The 18,528-nt window shown below is 42.6% G+C and overlaps 2 protein-coding genes across 2 annotated transcripts in view; one reads left to right on the forward strand and one right to left on the reverse strand.

Annotated features, from left to right (window-relative positions):
• INSYN2B (inhibitory synaptic factor family member 2B) overlaps positions 1-9,447 on the reverse strand; it is a 116,028-nt gene extending 106,581 nt beyond the window's left edge. Inside the window, exon 1 of the mRNA XM_059417335.1 lies at positions 9,305-9,447. The gene's annotated coding sequence lies outside the window, so the exon portion shown is untranslated. The remainder of the gene's footprint in view (positions 1-9,304) is intronic.
• Positions 1-18,528, forward strand: part of DOCK2 (dedicator of cytokinesis 2) — a 413,194-nt gene that overhangs the window by 310,007 nt on the left and 84,659 nt on the right. The window contains exons 28-29 of the mRNA XM_059416333.1: positions 11,149-11,247; positions 13,750-13,844. Of these exons, the coding sequence (XP_059272316.1) occupies positions 11,149-11,247; positions 13,750-13,844 (194 nt within the window). The remainder of the gene's footprint in view (positions 1-11,148; positions 11,248-13,749; positions 13,845-18,528) is intronic.

The following is an 18,528-nucleotide window of genomic DNA, read 5'->3' on the forward strand; positions in this document are numbered from 1 at the left end:
GGGGAGACTTCTGCTCTGAGAGAGGGGTGGGGAGGGCAGGTGGGGGAGGACCTGCACTCATGCCAAGCTGCAGTGTCACCTTTATTAATGATGACGGGGAGAGGGAGTCAGCAGGCAGCTAATGCGTACTGCAGAGGAGTAATTGGAAGGTGTTGTTACCATTCCAAAGGACAGGGAAGTAGAAGTGGGACAAATGGGAATTTAAAAGGAGGGAGGTGAGCAAAGGGAAAGAATTAAAAAAAAATGGAGTATGATGTCATTTGGAAAATCTCAAACCAATAAATCAATGAGGTATCATTGCCAGGATAGAAAGGAAACAGCCTAAGGAGCCAGCCTGTCGGGGGAGTTGGGGGCTGACTGGAAACACCAGATCAGCAGGCAGAGCCGTGTCCTCATCCAGAGGTCAGCTGGAACCTGAGGCCCAGGATGGTCTCCCACTCCATCCACTCCATTCTGCCCCTTTTCCTTGAGGCTTTTTTTTTTTTTTTTTTTAGCATGAAGGGCATCAGAAAGAATGCTCTATCTAAAAGGGTTTTACAGGAGCTCATTAATGGGAACCCTTGGAGTCAGCTTTTCAAACAGTTATCTCTGAGTTCAGTTTCATAGGATTTTTTTCATCATTGGAATCAGCCTCATAAAAGCCCGAGCATGATGATTCCTCCAGTTTTAACTTTAACAGATGAAATAGTACTCTCTTTATAGGAATGAAGAGCGAGGACTTTGGGTAGCTTTCTTTCATTCTTAAGACCTTGTCAGTGGAGCTGACCGGAAGGCAACCCAGTAGGCAGGTGCCTGCGTGGCATCTCGTTACCGACAGATTGAGGTTCAAAGCCCTCAGCCTGGCATTCAAGGCCCTTCCAGCCTGTCCCTCCAAATCTCTCTCGTGATCTCCCTCTATGAACTCCGGCTGTACCAAAACACTCTGCACAGTTCCACCTCTGCGTCTTTCCTCATCCTGTTCCACATACAAAAGTGGGACAGCAATTTCTCAGCCTCGCCACTCTCCCTCCCCTTCCCTTACCTAGGACAGACATCACTAATCAATCAACACACTCTTTCCTGCTGAGCTAGGACTTGGCCGTGGGATCATTTCCCACACAGCTCTTGAAGCAGATACTACCAATCAATCAAATTCATCAAATTATAAAATGAAATGTATTTTCTATTATAGATCTAAGATGTCCTTTCCCATTTTTATCTTAGTCTCTTTCAATCACATTAGTTCCTCAAACCCCCACATGCTCTGTGAAATTTTCCCGGATCATCCCTATCCACAAAGGTCATTTCCACTTCTTACAAGCCTAGAGAAAACTTTGCTTATAGCACTCATTTTGTGCCTGTCATCCGGCATCACAATGTATATCTCTCTACAGATCAGAGTTTCTCAATTTCAGCACTAGTGACATTTTTAGTCGGATCAGTGTTTCTTTTTGGAGCTGGCCTGTGTATTATTATACGGTGTTTAGTAGCATCCCTGGCCTTTAGGCAACCTTACCCTCTCCCCCAAATACGACAGATTGCCCTAGTTGAGAATTACTATAGGGATGGAGGGATAGAGAGAGAGAAAGAGAGAGAGAGAGAGAGATGTTCTTCCTTATACCCTAGACTTTCAGTGTGTAGTTGGCCAATAAAGCTCCTTCCAGATAATGGGTGCTAAGTGAATATTTGCTAACTAATTGATTGATTACGAATGAGGAGTGAAGAACTGTCTGGGAAGGGAGAAAATCCTTCCCTAATGTGGATTAGGAATTACACATCAGTATGCCTTTGCTTCATTTGAGCACCGTGGAGCTGAGCGATCAAGGAGGTGTTGCAAAGAGGCACCTCTACACACACCCAGTCCATTATTATCCTACTAGGACCCAAAGAACAGAGCAGGCTGGACCAGCAGGTCACTTACAGCAGGGACAGCTAGACCCATTTGGAGGAGACTGGGGAGGTGCTAGGAGAGTCCTGCTGGGAAAGTTGGGCTTGAAGTTGGAAACACAATGTGAGAGACAGACCTTCTTCACTCCTCATGAAGTAAACACAACAGGTAAACTAAAGCAGTCCTTTTACCCACAAAATAATCCACCCTCCTGAAAACCCTCTTTCTGGGCTGCCGGGTTGTCTGGGAACACATTTCTCTGCCCGCACCCCCTCTCCTTCAGACGTGGAGGCTCTGTAAAGGGAAACAAAGGGCAGGGAGAGATGTATAAATCGTCACCCGCAATGCAGCTCTCCTTGTCCACAGGGAGGTTTAAATCATCCTCCACGAGTCAACCGAAAGCTAACTCTACACTTCCCCAGCTGATCAACGAACTGTTCTGGTAAACTGGAAAGAGGGCTGGGGCTGAGCATTGCAAGAAGGCTTGCTGGGTGCAGCTGGTGAGCCAGGCCCTACCCAGGAGCCCTGCACATGCCTTCGACTTCGTCCTCACAACAGGGATATACGTAGTACTATGTTCCAGAAACAAGAGCAATATACGTAGTACTCTGTTTCAGAGACAAGAGAAGCGGGGCCATAGATATCATGCAGCTTGTCCAAAGTTCCATGGCATTTGAAGGGAACTGGCATTTGCTCCTAGAACTTAGGATGCCCTGTCCAGTGCCTTCCAGGAAAACTGCTGCTATGGGAAACCAGATAACTTTCCTAGCGTGTGGCATTGATGATCCACTCTGAACCCATCTTGGCCTTCAACACCCTAAGCAATGCAGAAAATGGAGCAGTTATCCTCAGTTGAGGCTACAATCATGGGAGACTCATAAACCATAGAGTACAGTCATTAAGGCAGCAGATCCTGTCTATGTAACTCTGTGTCTACCCATATCAACTGGCCTATCTCCCTGTATAACCTGCCAAGCTAGCTCCACCCACCCATCCATTCATCCATCCATCCATCCTTCTGTCTTAGTATAAGCACAAGACACTTCTAGAATGTTTCTTAATATTTGAGACGTTCACTGAATTGAGTGGAATGTCGAATGTTCTCCCCATTCAAGGCTAGTTAGGCAGGGAGGACAGTAAGGTAAAATGTTACACACTTTTCCTTTCTTCATTGTACTTCGAGGCTTTGCTTAATTTTCCTATTAGTAAGATTACATCATGTTCATAAAACAATGTCTTTTTCTTTTTTCTAAAGAAAGCAAAAGCATTCTGGGGTCAAGCTGATCTAGCTAGGCAAGTCATGTCACCTCTCTGCTTCTTGGTTTCCATCTGTAAAGTCCACATGGTTTTATCAAGATTGCCTGAATGTTGGGAGGATAAAATGAGATAAAGCATATTAGTGCTTGGCCCAGAGTGAGTGCTCAAAACACGTGGCATCGTGACCATCAGGGTACTTTTTTGCACAGTGTCTGACTCATAAATGTCCAACTAATATTACCTTCTCCTTCTTCTAGTTCTTTTCTTCCCTTGCCACAACCTTATAAAAAGTCCTTACTGATGGATAAGTAAAAGCCTTAGCATGCTGCCTGATACACACTTGGCCCTTTAAATGATAGTTCTTGTTGTCTTGTAGCCCACAGTGCCTTATGCCCAAGACATAATATTCTTTTGTGATATGTTTTTCTGTTGAAGGTTGATCTTGGTGTCCTACTTAACCTTGATGCAAATGTTTGCAAGAGAAGATGAGGGGGCTGCTTGGAATATTCATCCAGAGCCCACATCCCAGTGATGCTCCTGGCTTTGCTATTTCGCAGGGAGAAGTGAACTGAGGACAAAACCATATTATCCAGGACTCCAAACAGAGTTTTTTGCACAGCTTTTCCTGAGGCATTTGGTGCAAAGACTTGAGGGTCATCACCGGTATATGTGCTGAGAATAAATCCTTGTTTCTGAAACTATTCTTCTCGAAATGACATTTATGAACTTCCTCACCCACACCTCCACAAATGTTATTAGAAGTGTTTAGAAAAAATCATCTTCCATTCAGTTAAAAACTGGGGTGTCCTAAATGACAGCCCCTTCCTGGCAAGTGGGTTTCTCAGGTTCCAAAAATGCAAATGGCTTTATTCAGAGACTAGGCGCCACTGGAGCAGGCTCCCTTCGATTCAACTCTGAACAACAGGGAGATAAGCCCACTAAGCTTGAAGACAGATAGGATCCACATAAAACCAAAATCCCTACTCTCTTGCCTGCCCAGGGAGGGCTAGAGTCTGCTTTAAAATGGTCATTTACTGAGAAGCATTTGCTGAAGTGTGGTGACACTACCATGAACCAGGAAGAGTCAACGTTGGTCCTAAGAACAAGTCCAGTACAGTGTTTTGGAGATGGGGTTGTGTGGTAAGATTTGGAAACTGCCTCTTTAAAGGGGAGTTCTTGAAACACTCAGCAGCAAGAGAGATTTTTAAAACCCAAATCAATGGCCTCTTTTTGCACTTGAAGGAAAAGACAAACTCTTACCCCTGACCTCCAAGGGCTCCCAGGATTTGGTTCCTACCTGTCTCTCTGACCTCATCTTATACAGCATCTTCCCTCATTTTATACCTTCTAGCTAGGCTGGCCTTCTTTTGGATCCTCCAGCATTCTAAGCACATCCTACCACAGGGCCTTTGAATCTGCTGTTCAATTGTCCTGGAATGCTGTTCTGCCAGGTTTTTGCATGACTGACTCTCATCATTCAGATTTCTACTCAAATGCCAGCTCTCTAAGAGACTGCCTTTATCTCCCAAATTGAAAATGGTTTTCTTCCCACTCTATCCCTATCTCATTCCTTGGGGCTATGTCATTAGCAGCTATCACTGCCTAAAATAATCTTACTTGTGTACTCACTGACTTCTAGTGTGTTTCTCCATCCCTGGTCCTCTAACCAATGGGGATGAGAGCTCATTAAGAACAATTTTTGTTACTCTCATTCCTGGTTGCATCCCCCACAACTAGAAATAAGCCTGGGATATAATAGGTGCTCAAAAAATATTTGTTGAATTAAGGAATGTGTGAAGGAATGATCTCACTCTGGCTTGATCTAATGTAATTTAAGATGGAGTATACTCAGAAGTAGAACAAAAATTCTTTCACTTTCAAGCCCTCCTAAGGCAAAGATGGTCTATCCATGACCCCAACTTTTCAGAGTTTGTGTGTGGAGTGGTCCCTATAATATTCATTTAGAGATGGGGGAATACTATAATTTTTTATAGTCTCTCATCTAACACATATTTATTGAGTCCTCACTAAGTGCAAATTCAATTCTAGATTCTGGTGATAGAGCAATGAATAAATCGATAAAAATCTCTTCCCAGGTAGAGCTAACAGGTCTGACATGGGAGACACACTGCACTTATGAAAAGAACACAGGCTTTGGAGTTAGAAAGATCCAGATTTTAATTCCTGTTCCATCATATACTAAATGTCTGTCTAGGCAAGCTGCCTGACATCCATACGTCTCAATTTCCTCATCTGTAAAACAGGCATAAAGTTGACTCCATGAAGTTGTTGAGATGGGTCAGGAACAGGATGAATGTAGAGTCTTGAGCACAATGAATGAATGAATGAATGGAATTTCCTTGCCTTCCATCTCTCCTTGGGATCAACTGTATCCTTTTGAAGATTTAAAGTGACCTCACACCACAGAGCCACATGCATAGGCTCCAACAAGGATCAGAATGTGTTAGTTTCAAAGGAAGAGTATGTTACCAATGCAGTTTCCTCTTCCAGCCTTGATTCAAAACAGCCTCGTTTATCCTTCCTTTCCTGCTCCTTGTCAGTGAAGCTAGCTGTCCGAGGAGATACCTGTAGTTCTGGCCCTAGTGAGGCCGGGTAGTTGAGCCATCATTAATGCCCACAGCACCAGGCAGGAGTGCACGCAGCTAACTCTACAACAGTTGTCATATTGTACAGATGGAATGTGTCAGAGCATATCCAGAATATACAGCAACCAAGTGGCACTTTTCTGTTTTCCTGTGATGTTGTGCCTTTGACATGGAGCAGGCCACATGAAACCCTGGGATCTGTGCCCATCAGGAAGCTTCCCCTGAAAGAGGGTGACTTGGTTTACTCTGTCATACAGCAGGATCCCCAGGGAACCAAAGAACGCCACTGCACACAGAGACAGACACATCCTAAGACCAAACAGCTGGGGGAATAAGTTTTTGATGAAGCCCGTTGTATTTCATGCTTTTGAACAATTTGGGCATTGTTGTCACTCTTCCCACCTGCTGGCAACTGTCCCCAAATAAAAGAAACCTCCCAACATGCCCCGGTCCAAGAGGCTCACATTTAATTTACTTAACAGGTGGACTTTGGGCATGTTGTTAATCAAGGCACATTCAGAGTCAAGGAGCACTGAGCTGTGATTGGGAGCACTTGATGTGTCCACAGCCAGTCATGGGTAGGTGACATCATCATTTCTTCACCCAGGTCAGGAATCTCAATGAGCTAATCTGCATAGTTTCTCTAGATCACAGTTAGCAACCATGACAGTAAAAATAATAGGTGATCATTACCCAGGGCTTTCCATGTTCTAAGTGCTTTTTTATTTAATCCTCACCCACACTGTATGAAGTAAGGAATATTTCTATCCCATTCTTCAGATGAGGACACTGAGGCACAAGACCCTGCCCACGGTCACATAACGAGGAAGAGATAGAGATAGGGTTTGACATTAGGCTGGCTGGCTCCGAGACCCCCACTCTGACACTCTACATCCTGGCGAAACAGGTGTAAACTCTTTGGAGCCCGGCCTTATCCATCCCACTCCCTGCTGCACTCTGGCACCCAGCACAGTGCCCAGAATGCGATGGTTGCTACGACAGAACAATATACTGGTTTCCCCAAAGATCACTACACACTAGAATTCCAAGTGTCCGACAAAGCTCCATGATGAAGGGGTTTTAGAGTCCCTGTTGATCCTAACACCACAGCCTCCCACTTCCGGTCCTGATCCGCCACCCAGACAGTGCCAGTTCCACCCAAGCATTAAATCTGTTACATAACCACATGGCAGACGTGGGGGTGAATGGAGAAGCCACCGGACGATGGCATTTGGCCACTCTCAGTCTCCCAAGGAGATAAGTGGTCTGAGAGAGAGAACTTTTCATCTCCCTGACTGCCTCCCTCGGTATGAAAACTTTCCTTCATCTCCTCTCCTTGGCGCTTTCTATATTTTATTTTATTTTGGCCCTGCACATTATTTGAAGTTACTATAGCAACGTGTCACCAGCTGGTACCGCGTAGTAATGTTGGCATTTAGGTAGCAAGCTCCCAAAGTTAGCTGCTTCCCTCCTTCTGTGAGCTCATCCCTCCCACAATCTCAGGTGAGTGGGGGACGCATCCGCACCAACCAGGCCCCTCTGCCCCTTGGTTACTTGGTTTTCAAGGCAGGGCAAACAGAGAGCCTCTTCCTGGTCCACTCAGCATTGCAGGGGGCTTGACTCTGTGTGTGTGTGTGTGTGTGTGTGTGTAGGTGTGTTTGCCTAAGGGATGGTTAAATAGATATGTTTAAGTTGAGTAACGTGCACCCAACTCTTGGCCTTATCAATATGAGGGTATGATGATGGTGGGTTTTTTAAGGCAAAGGAGCCAAATGATTTGGGGAGGGCTTCTCTTCTGATCCTAATCACCTAGTATCCCCGCTAATTAATATTAATCACATGACACTGGGTTTCTCTTTTCTCTCTTGCCATCACACAGTGAAGAGACCCTGGCTGTTTTCCTTTGGAGCTTCAGTCCTCTCCCAGGTGTGCGAGACCTCTCTCCATACTGATGGGCTGAATTAATTAAGAGGATTGATTGTCGCGGATCGCTGAAGAGTGTTCTATGTGGCAAATAAGCCCTGCCACTCAAGGCGTTAAGTAGCCCCTCATCAGCCAAGTGTCTGCGATGATTGCACTTATTTTTACACGTTTGACCTAGTTTCAAGCCGTGTCTCTTCATGCTGTGATTCATTAGCTACATTTTCAACCGCCCCGAACGAACGAACGGAGCCGAGGTGACTCTGCCTGGTTTGTAACCAGCGTCTCAGATACAGTTTCTCTCTGGGATTTAAGATGCAGGTCCCCCTGGTATTTATTCTGTTTTTAAGAAGCAGTTTCCCATCTAGGCACCTGGTATGCTGCTTGGCTATAGATGAGTGGCTGCCTCCTGCTTGGGTAGTAAATATATGTCACCTACACGGTGTCTGCCGGGGATGGGAAGAGGGGGATTCTCAGCAGCCCGGACTGCAGGGCATCCCTCCACCCTGCTGCCCCCATGCAGCTCTCAGGCTTTTCCATGCCGGCCGACAGGACTGGGAGATCTGGCTCCTCCGCTATAAAGTTTGAGCAATGTCAGGGAGAGGAGTGTCTGAGTGGCTAGTGCATCACGCTCCCTCCCTCCTCTCTCTCTTTCTAAACATTTAGAATATGGTGGATATGGAAGTAAGGTCTCAAACTCATAGAAAGGGAAGGGGGCAGGGAGTAAAGAGGTGGATTGCCATGTTGAGGATATTACTAAAAAAAGGATAAACGTCAGAAAGGCATAATGTTATTCTATCATTCTATCGTTATGTGACAAAGAGGCTTTTTTTTTTTTTTTTTTTTTTTGGCTTTGTTATTTAATATAAATGACAAAAAGGAGCCTTTTCTGAATACGAACCTGCGGCTGGCGTCTCATGCCATTTCACTAATCAATCGGTCACAATGGTGTGATTTCTGACCGATTTGGTGCTAAGGTGGGCTAGACACCAGGGCAGGAAAAAAAGGGGTGCTTGCAGACAGATGTAAAACACTGTCCTTTTTCATTAACAGCCAAATGCAGGTAACTTGGCCAAACTTCAGTCACATTGCTCTACAAATCCTGCTGTAAGGTACTGAGCTGTATTTTTCTATGTGGTAGTTAGAAGGAAGAAATGAACAAGCTGGTAAAAGTAATTTTGGTTGACTGGTGGACTCTGACACACTGAGCAGGTCCTTATAAAAAAAATAGTGGTTTCTTTCATAAAATGGTCACTTTCTCTAGATGGGGACTAGCACCCTTTCCCCTTTTATTATTATTATGTTTTAAATGAAGCACAGAAGTTCTCTAAACAAGGCTTGAGACAATGCAGTCTTTTCAAGGTAATTCCAAGCAACTTGAGCTCTGAGGTTTGTTTTTTGCTTTTTTCCCCTCCACTTCAAATTCAAATCAAGCCATTGGAAATAACAAGCACTCTGTATCTATGCATTTGGGGCAGCCTGCAGTTCTGACAACGGTAGATTTTCCACCACACACACACACACACACACAAGCCCACAATCCCAGGACTCATTTAAGCCAAAGCGTTAAAAGTAAACTATTGTTCAAGAAGCGATAGCATTTTCTCTTAGAGGATCACGGATCACAAAAAATAAAACCTCCCAAATCTCTTACCTTGAAACAGTAGAATTACCTGCAGAGATGTCCTCTCTTTCCTTGTAAAAAGAGCCAGGCTTTGGCCAGCAGCAGAATTACTCCAAAAGAAGGAATAATGGGTCCTTTATGTTGTAATTTTCACTGTCTATATGCAAGAAGTGTAGTGGGTCTGCTCACGTAGGAATAAATAAAAAGCCGAACAAACTGCTCAGCAGCTACCATGTGAAAAGAAAAGACCTCTAGTGGTCACAGGCTGAATTCTTTGAGGAAAGGAGAGAAGAGATGGAGGGAGTAGAGGAAACACACGTGTGTGTGTGTGTGTGTGTGTGTGTGTTTGTGTGTTTGTGTGTGTGTGTGTATGTGCGCGCACACACACACACACACACCTCTCAAACTCCAAGATTTCTCTTTTCTGCCATCCATCCTAGCCAGAGGGAAACACGATGAGAAAGCTTTCTTGGTTTAAGTGGGACCTGGTTAACAGCAATGGGGGTATTCTGTCTGGTTGGAAAAGAACTGATCATTTCACAAACTCACCACCACCCCCTGGGGGTCTGAGCAGGAGAGGCTCTGCCTCCCTGGGTGACCATGACCATTCACCCCAGTGGAAGCCTCCAGGTCCCCATCAACATAGCATCCTTGCTGCTGCTCCCGGAAGTCCCAGTTTTGTGCTTTCTGCCAGCTTTGCATGTGCTTTCTCAACATTTGTGGCGCGTGAGCGTGCTGGTGGTCACAGGTAAGCAGGGCTGGCTTGCTGAGTGTATGACCTGACTTGGTGCTCAGAATGGGACCTGGGGCTGTTTTGAAATTCTGAATAATTTTTAACAAGGACTCTTCATTTTCATTTTGTTCTGAGCCCCACAAATTATATAGCTGGTCTTGCTGACTGGGGAAAGCACGTTATTCCTAACATCTTAATTGGGGAAAAAACAAAAACCTTTAGAAGCAAAAGAGATTCCTGATATCTGCGAGTTACTTTTGGGAATGTGAACTTGAGGAACGTTCAGTTACCCAAAAGACTTCCTGTGGAGGAACACAGAAGGAACTTCTTTTTTTATCAGAAAATCAAGTATCAGGTGGGAGGTTGGGGGAAACAGGTGGTGGGTATTAGAGAGGGCACGGATTGCATGGAGCACTGGGTGTGGTGCAAAAACAATGAATACTGTTATGCTGAAAAGAAATTAAAACACAGGGACGCCTGGGTGGCTCAGTGGGTTAAGCCGCTGCCTTCGGCTCAGGTCATGATCTCAGGGTCCTGGGATCGAGTCCCACATCAGGCTTTCTGCTCAGCAGGAAGCCTGCTTCCTCCTCTCTCTCTCTCTGCCTGCCTCTCTGCCTACTTGTGATCTCTGTCTGTCAAATAAATAAAATCTTTAAAAAAAAAAAGAAATTAAAACGCACACACACAAATATATATATATATATATATACATATATATGTCTATATATATTTAACTTTAAAAAAGAAAGCAAGAAAATCAAGTATCTCCAGGATCTTGATACAGGCTAGATCTCCTGACACAAGGGCCTTGGCCTTTTCCCAAAGTACAAGCAGCTGGAGAAGTGATCTGGCTCTATTTTCTATACCTGGAGCTCCCACTACAGTCCTAGTCACACAATAGATGTTCAGGAAATGCTTTTTGAAGAATGAACGCATAAATGAGCCAAAGGTACCATTTCCTCACAGGGAAGTTTCTCTTGCTGATCAAGTAAGGGGAGATTCTCCATCCTTGAGAGGCTTTTGATACTCAGAGGCCTGAGATGGTTGGGGTATTTTCCAGTCTGAAGTCAAGGAGATGGGGAAGATCAATGTCATCATGCTCTCTCCTCTATTCCATGGCAATTTTCTTTATTTTCTACAGAGTCACTTCGTGGCATGTATGACAGCAATCTTAAACCAGATGGGTGACCAGCATTATTCCTTCTATATTGAGACCTTCCAGACCAGCTCTGAACTTGTGGTGAGTCAGCATGATGTTGGGGTGGGGGGCAGTGTAGGGAAGGCATTACACTCTTGGCTCTTAAAACTGTAGGAAAAGAAGGTGTTCCAGTGGACCTTATGTATGTGTGTTTCTAAGTTTACAAATATGTTCATGTGATTCCTTAGTTCTATTTTCCAGTTAGGCTTGTATATACCACTTCTGAAACATGTCTTCAGTCCCTGTAGGGGTGAAACTTAAATGTCTAGTCTAAATATGCTTCAACAAATGTTTGTTGATGAATCATGGACATTTTGGGGCTTAAGAGCATGAGAGATAAAAATCACACAGTCTAGGATTTGCATCCAGGATTTGTCACTGGTAAGCTATGTATTCATGGGCAAGCTATCTCTCTTAAGCCTCAGTTGCCCCATCTGTAGAGTGGGGATAAATTATTTATGTCAGGATGTGGGGAAGGGGTTAATGAGAGTACAGTAGCTCTCACATATTAAGTGGCCAGTATTAGGTACCTTTTTCTACATTATGATCACAAATACATGAAGGAAGTTGGCCTCTGAGCCCCCTTGCTCTTCTAGCCTCTGAGGACTCATTTGTACAGAACAGTCCACACATGGACTGTGGCCTGTAGGTTCATAGCTCTGTAGCAGATGACTTATAACCATAAAGCCCAGCCCACACTGTCTTGGGGGTATAGGAGTTCCTTTGCCCTCAACACGGTCACCTCTGTCATGTCTTCTTACTACTGCTAGATTCAGGAATTCTGCTGCTGGGACTCACTTTCAACTCTATGGAGTGGCCCAGGGAACTAAAATTGGACCAATCTCAGAGAGTGGCCCAAAAAAGGCAATTATTAGGAAGCCAATGTCCTTAGCTTTCAGCCATTCAGCAGAGAGATGGTCTCTTCAGTGGATCAGCATTGGCAAGAAATGTAACCTTTTTCTGCATACACAAAACATAAAACAAAAGGAAAGCCAAATAACCCAGGATTTTCCCCCAAGTTCTCTATGTCATGGAGCATGGAAATAGAAAAATCAGATTCCTAATTTTTGATCCTCAGTGGAAGGAAAGGTGAGAAGAAAGGTGGAAAAGGAAATTCCTATTTATTAAACATATATACTTTGTTTCATAATTGTCACAACAGTATGACCTAGGGATTAGTAGACATATTTTACAAGTCTATCATCTGCTTGCTCAAGGTCACATAGCAAGTATGTGGCCGAGTAGGGTTTGAACTTCTCTCTTAACCCTTAGAGCATGTTATGCTTCTCATTCAGAAGCTAGATGTTCCATCTATGAGCTGGAGGCCTTCTCTGTTACCACAGGAAGGGAAGGAGCACATGATGGTATCTGCGTTACCCCATATCAAGGATGAATAACAATACTCACCATTGTCTGACCTGGGACTAAATGAGCAGTTATAGTAGGCCAGGCTCTGTGCTGAGTACCTTTTAGCCAGTGTGCACGTAATCTTCATAGAAACTCTTTGAATTAGATGTTATCCCCATTCTGCTGATGTGGAAACTGGGATTTAAAGCACTGAGGTAATTTTCCCGAGAAGCAAAGACTGCTGAAAAGGAACCAGTCTCATTTCCAGAATTTTGTAATTTAGCTTAAAGTAGTGATTTTCAAATTATATTCCTCCCGTCCTCATCCTCACTATGTTTTACCGTAAACACACGCACACACACACACACACACACAACCACAGCTATTCTACTTTTATCTATTTTATATATTTGGTTCTGGGTAGTATTTTCCTTGGGCAAAGAATTATACTGTTAAAATGATTTGAAAACCACTAGCTTAAGGAAAGAGCTCTGAATGGGTTTCCTATGGATTTCAACATTTCCCAAGAGGAGATACAGCATGACTTGGCTTCTTCCAGCTCAGGAAGGTCCACATGCCAGGTCTCCTGGTCTTGGCTGTCTGGATTTGTCTTGAATTTGTGTTCTCCAAAGACAGAGCGCAAGCTTGGCCTGCTGCAGTCTAGGGTGTGTTGAGGTCCACTCTCAACCTCTTGAATGAGAGGAAGAGAGACCCTGTTATGTTTCCTCTAATCGCCCATGGATGTGTCTGTTATATATGAACTAGCTGTGTTTACGGTCCTGCTAACTAGGTGGTCATGGTAATTGCTACATGACCTGAGATGCCTTCACAAAGTGTAGTGTGCTTCTTCCTTAAATACCTATTTGAGAAGATGATTATAAAATTATGATATCAATAAATATTTACTTCTTCCCTCTCAGAGACAGAATTACTAGTGCTTTGTTTTGAGAATGCTTTCAGATCCCATAGTCACATTCCATTTGTATTTGTGAAACAATCTCCTGGTAACCAATGTAAACCTTCCATTTAAAAATCCATGGCTATTGGTTCCGTTGGATTTACTTAACGAATGCCTTTTCCCTTTCTGCTCCTCTAAAAAATAATGAAGAAAAAATTTAAACAGCCAGCAAGATCTGGGCCCTTCCAGTCGGGTTCTATGAAATGAGATGATAGGTGTGTTTTGCTTTACAATTTCAGGACTTCTTGATGGAGACATTCATCATGTTCAAGGACCTCATTGGGAAAAATGTGTATCCTGGAGACTGGATGGCCATGAGTATGGTTCAGAACAGGTGAGCAGCCACTTGTTCCTAACATCTGCGTCACCCCAGCAATCACTTTAAAGAGCACTCATGGAGACAAGGTGGGGTCTTTCTACTTTTAAACCCTAGGAAACTTCACACCAATCCCGAATCTTCTTCTTCTTCTTCTTCTTCTTCTTCTTCTTCTTCTTCTTCTTCTTCTTCTTCTTTTTTTTTTTTTTTTAATATTTCAGTCCTCATGACTTTGTATATACTGACCTGGCTACCTCCCACCTTCTCCATTCTTCAGATACCAGTTAGAATAACATACTTTGTAGGGTGCCTAGGTGGCTCAGTCGGTTACTTCTGACTCTTGGTTTCAATGCAAATCATGATCTCAGGGTAGTAAGATCGAGCCCCACATCAGGCTCCCTGCTCTGTAAGGAGTCTGTTTGGGATTCTCTCTCTCCATTTGCCCCCTAAAATAAATAAATAAATCTTAAAAAAAAAACAAAAACAAAAACAAAAACTTTGTGACGTTTTCCCTCAACTCTTGAGATTGTAGGTCAGCCTTATTAAAATTACAGTATTTTAACATTTATTCAAAAATGACAAAATATTCTGTGGTATATAGTAAAATAGGTTTAGGAAGCATGGAATGAAGCAGGTTTGTATAGATTTCTGTTCTGCAGGACTTCTTAGAGCCTTTAACATGCTGATGGAATTCTCTCAATGGAGGATGTGGGATATAGGATTTCACAAATGTGTTTGCTAGTGGAACAATTTGGTGTATACATATGTATGTTTCTGCGTGTATATTTAATATATATTAATATCTCACAGGATACCAATGTAACCCAAATATAATCCAGATCCCACGTAACCCAACACAACATTAGATAAAAGTAATTACAAGCAATTTCAGTCTTTAATGCTTTCTGTCAAATCGTATCATCCTATCAAAATGAAATTCAAATTATAATACTCAGAAGTATTTTATGATATTCCCTTTCTTCATTTCTGTGGCTCTTAGTTATCGCTCACTATCCCATGCTTTATCCACATTTCTCTTATAATCTTATTCTCAATTCCTATTGAGAAACTCCTTTAAAACTGGGTCTTCTTGGCCCCTCCCCTCTTTTCTTCCCTCTCTCACTTCCCTTTGGCTTTATATATTTTTAATCCTCCCCATGAAAGGCCCTTCACTTTACACTAGCAAGAAGTTTTGTCTCTACCTATTGCCCTTGTTCTATATCCCCAAAACCAAGAACTGGCTGACAAATGTAAATATCCCTAGAGGTTGGAAGAAGAAAAGAAGTTGAAGAGGCAGAAGCAAAGGTCTCCTAAGTGGGAGGCAAAGAGCAAAGACTATAAACATTTATGTATTAATAATTTTGTCATTGGATACAGTCTGAGAATTTCTGTCTCATCATGTGTACCTATGAACTGACTCCAGTCCCAAGTGGTCTCCATCCCTTACCCTTCTGTCCTCTGAAAAGCTGTTCTTCCACTAACTGGATGCCTGAGTGCCTAGCCATGTGATTCCATAGCCTCACTTACCAGCAGTGCTCTTGGGGCCACCTTTAGGGGCTGGAGAAAGGGAGAAGGGTTTTGTCAAGGCAGAAGGAAATTTCTGGCTGTGCAACAGAACTTCTGAGGAGAGGAGAACAATCAGCCCAGAAGCAAAATGTCAGAATTCTCAATTTGGGCATCACACAGATCCCATCACATCACATAGATGGGAATCCAACTTTTGCAATGATTAAATGATTAAAGTGTTGGTGGGAATTAAGCCCAAGCCACATGACAGATCAGAGGCAGGTCCCTTCCTATGCCCGTGTCAGGGCCAGTTTCCGGACCTGCACCCTATACTAGGACCCTGCACTCTAAAGGGTTGCATGTTTGCTTTCACATACTCTTTTTGCCATCTTGAAATTCTTAATAATTTTTGAATGAGACATTCATATTTTCATTGTGCACTGAGCTCAACAAATTATGTAGCTGGTAATACCTTATATCAATGTTCAGTCATCTTGTGTTATAGTAGTAACCAGCTCCTAAACTGTATGTGAATCCTTCTACTGTTTGCCAGCTGGCCAATAATGTCTTCAGGTTTTGCCAAAATACATGAAGCACCCATGTGAGTCATCTTCAACTCACCCTGTGCTTTAGATACATTCAACTGTTCACTGTTACCATTTCATTCTTCTATGACTCTGCATAAACTGTTGCTCTCCTCCCTTCTAGACCAAACTCAACATGAAAGCATCCTTCAAATTCTTCAACCTGTATGTAATCTCTACTTTGTCAATGCTTCTAGAACTCTCTCATGGTAGGAGAATGTGCTTTCTTCTCTGTATTTCCAGGCATGCCAATATTATGGCACTTATTCCACTGTGCTATAATTGTTTCTTCACATGACTATTTCTGCCACTACAGAATGGGCTTCTTAAAGGCAAGCACTATGTCCAGTTTATCTCTGGGTCTCCAGTTCCTAATACAGAGCCTGACATTCATAAATACATATAATGAATTCTGTATATCCAATAGCTACTTACTATTTAGAATTTTTAAATAAATCTAGTTCAAATCTGCCCAAGTAAAAAGAGAGTTTATTAGCTCAGATTTATGGCTTCAGGCATGGATGTATCTAGGTGTTCAAACAGTGTTGTAAGGAATCTGTATCTCTATCTTTACTCTTTTCTCTGCTGACTTCATTCCCAGGCAGCTGCTCTCTTTGTGGGGGGGAGAATGGGCTCTAGAAATTCCAGAGATATGTCTTAAATTAGTAAGCCCAAGAGAAAGAAAAAGGTAGAACAAGTGTCCCCAGGCTAATCTTCAAAGCTCTGGGTTAGGCTACATGCCCATTTATAAATTTCTGTGGCTAGGAAAGTGAAATTTGCTATTTCATCAGGCTTGGGTCACATGACTCACTTTGCAACTGAGAGGCAATAGTTCCTTCTATCCAAACCACAAAGCCTGGGAGCAAAGGGGGATGTAGGCAGAGTAGTTATCCAAAGAAAAAGTCTAGGAGTTATTACCAAAAGAAGAACTGGATAGGCAAATGAATGCACAGACATCTACCACTTATACAAGGTCAGGAGGATGGGAGCCCTGACCAGGCCAGCAATTTTTTCTGAGCTGCCTAGAGTAATCTTGGAGGAAGCATGTAGAAGAGTTTGGAGGAATGTTTTGTCCTGAAATCCAAGCTAGCTATGGACTTTGGTCTTTTTTGGAGGGATAGGCCTCCAGAGATAATATAATAATCCTTGCTTTGTTTATACTTAGAAAATTACAATATAATTTTCTAAAGGCTCTAAGAAACTGAAATTGTTTCCTTAATAGAAATATTTGCATCCCCTAAAGGCTCAGCTAAGTACTTAAGTCTCTACATTAAAAAAAAAAAAAAAAAGTTAGATTCAGAAATACAGCTGGGTTTCATACTTCTTCCACCATTTCTCTTTCTTGGGAAGTCATTTAATCTCCTGGACTCTCGGTTTCCTGATCTGTAAAATGGGGATTAATTATAATGTCCATTTCATGGTATTTTGGGGGGAAGATAAAATGAGTTACTCCTTAGCACAGTGCTAGTACCTCAGAAAACTCACTGAATAGGTGCATTGCCATCTCGGGGTGTAGACAACAAACTTAGCCTTGGACTAGAGAAGGATGTACCTAATGTCAAGCAGAAAAATTATTGTTGTTCTCCTTTAAGGGCATATAGATTAGTTAGTAGATGTCCTTCATCTTTAGTCCACAGTGGAATGCTCGAAATTTTCTCACCTTTTTTACATTTGCTGTGATGTTGTGATAGCTAACACGATTAGGCACCTAGATCTACTGTTGTTGTGAATCCCTTACATGTGTTAGCTTATTTAATCTTTACAACGCTATGATGTAAACTATTACAATCCACATTTTACATATGAGGGAACTGAGGCACAGGATAGATGAGCATCTCCCACAATGTTGCTTTGCTAGTAAGAAGCCAGGCAATCAGAGTCCAGGTTCTTGAGCTCTGCTGCTGTATCCTATAAAAGAGTGAGGCTCTTATTATGAAATGCATTGTACCGATGTGCCCACTGCATATTCAGTGGCTCGGAAAACTGAAAGAGGCCCAATGAGTTAACTGACCAAGATCACAAGGCTAGTCAGTGAAAGATTTCAGTATAAGCTGGACAAGCAGAATATGCAGCATGGCTTAGCCCAGGCCAGTGTTCTCCAGAACATTTCTACTTCTTATGCTGGTTGGTATGTTCTTTACAATTTCCTTCCTTCCTTATTATTTCCATACTATTATAACTTACCTGTTTTTATAAGTTTCCTATTATCACTTATGATTTATGTGTGTGTGTGTGTGTGTGTATTAGTCATACATAATTTATTTTTCTGCTTGTTGGAGGGAATGGAGTTTTCTAGAGTAGAATGTCTTCTTAACTTTTTAACTTCTAACTCCTTAACTATGTACTGTTTATGTACACAGACATAGTGACATGTCTACTGCAAGAAATGCCTTCTGTTAGAATATATTTTTTTTCCCATTTTGGTAAGACACAGCTTTCAGTAAGATCTGATTTACAGGATCTGATAAATTTTTAAATGATGAAGTTCTTTATAATGTAGTAAACTAACAAAATTATATCTAGGAACCCCTTTTCTCCCCTTCCATCTGCACCTTGATCTGGAAATTTAACATTTTGAGGGGGCTTGTGGATTTGTACACATCCCTAAAGCA

Source organism: Mustela nigripes, chromosome 12 (genome assembly GCF_022355385.1).
Source record: "Mustela nigripes isolate SB6536 chromosome 12, MUSNIG.SB6536, whole genome shotgun sequence".
Taxonomy (NCBI): Eukaryota; Metazoa; Chordata; class Mammalia; order Carnivora; family Mustelidae; genus Mustela; species Mustela nigripes.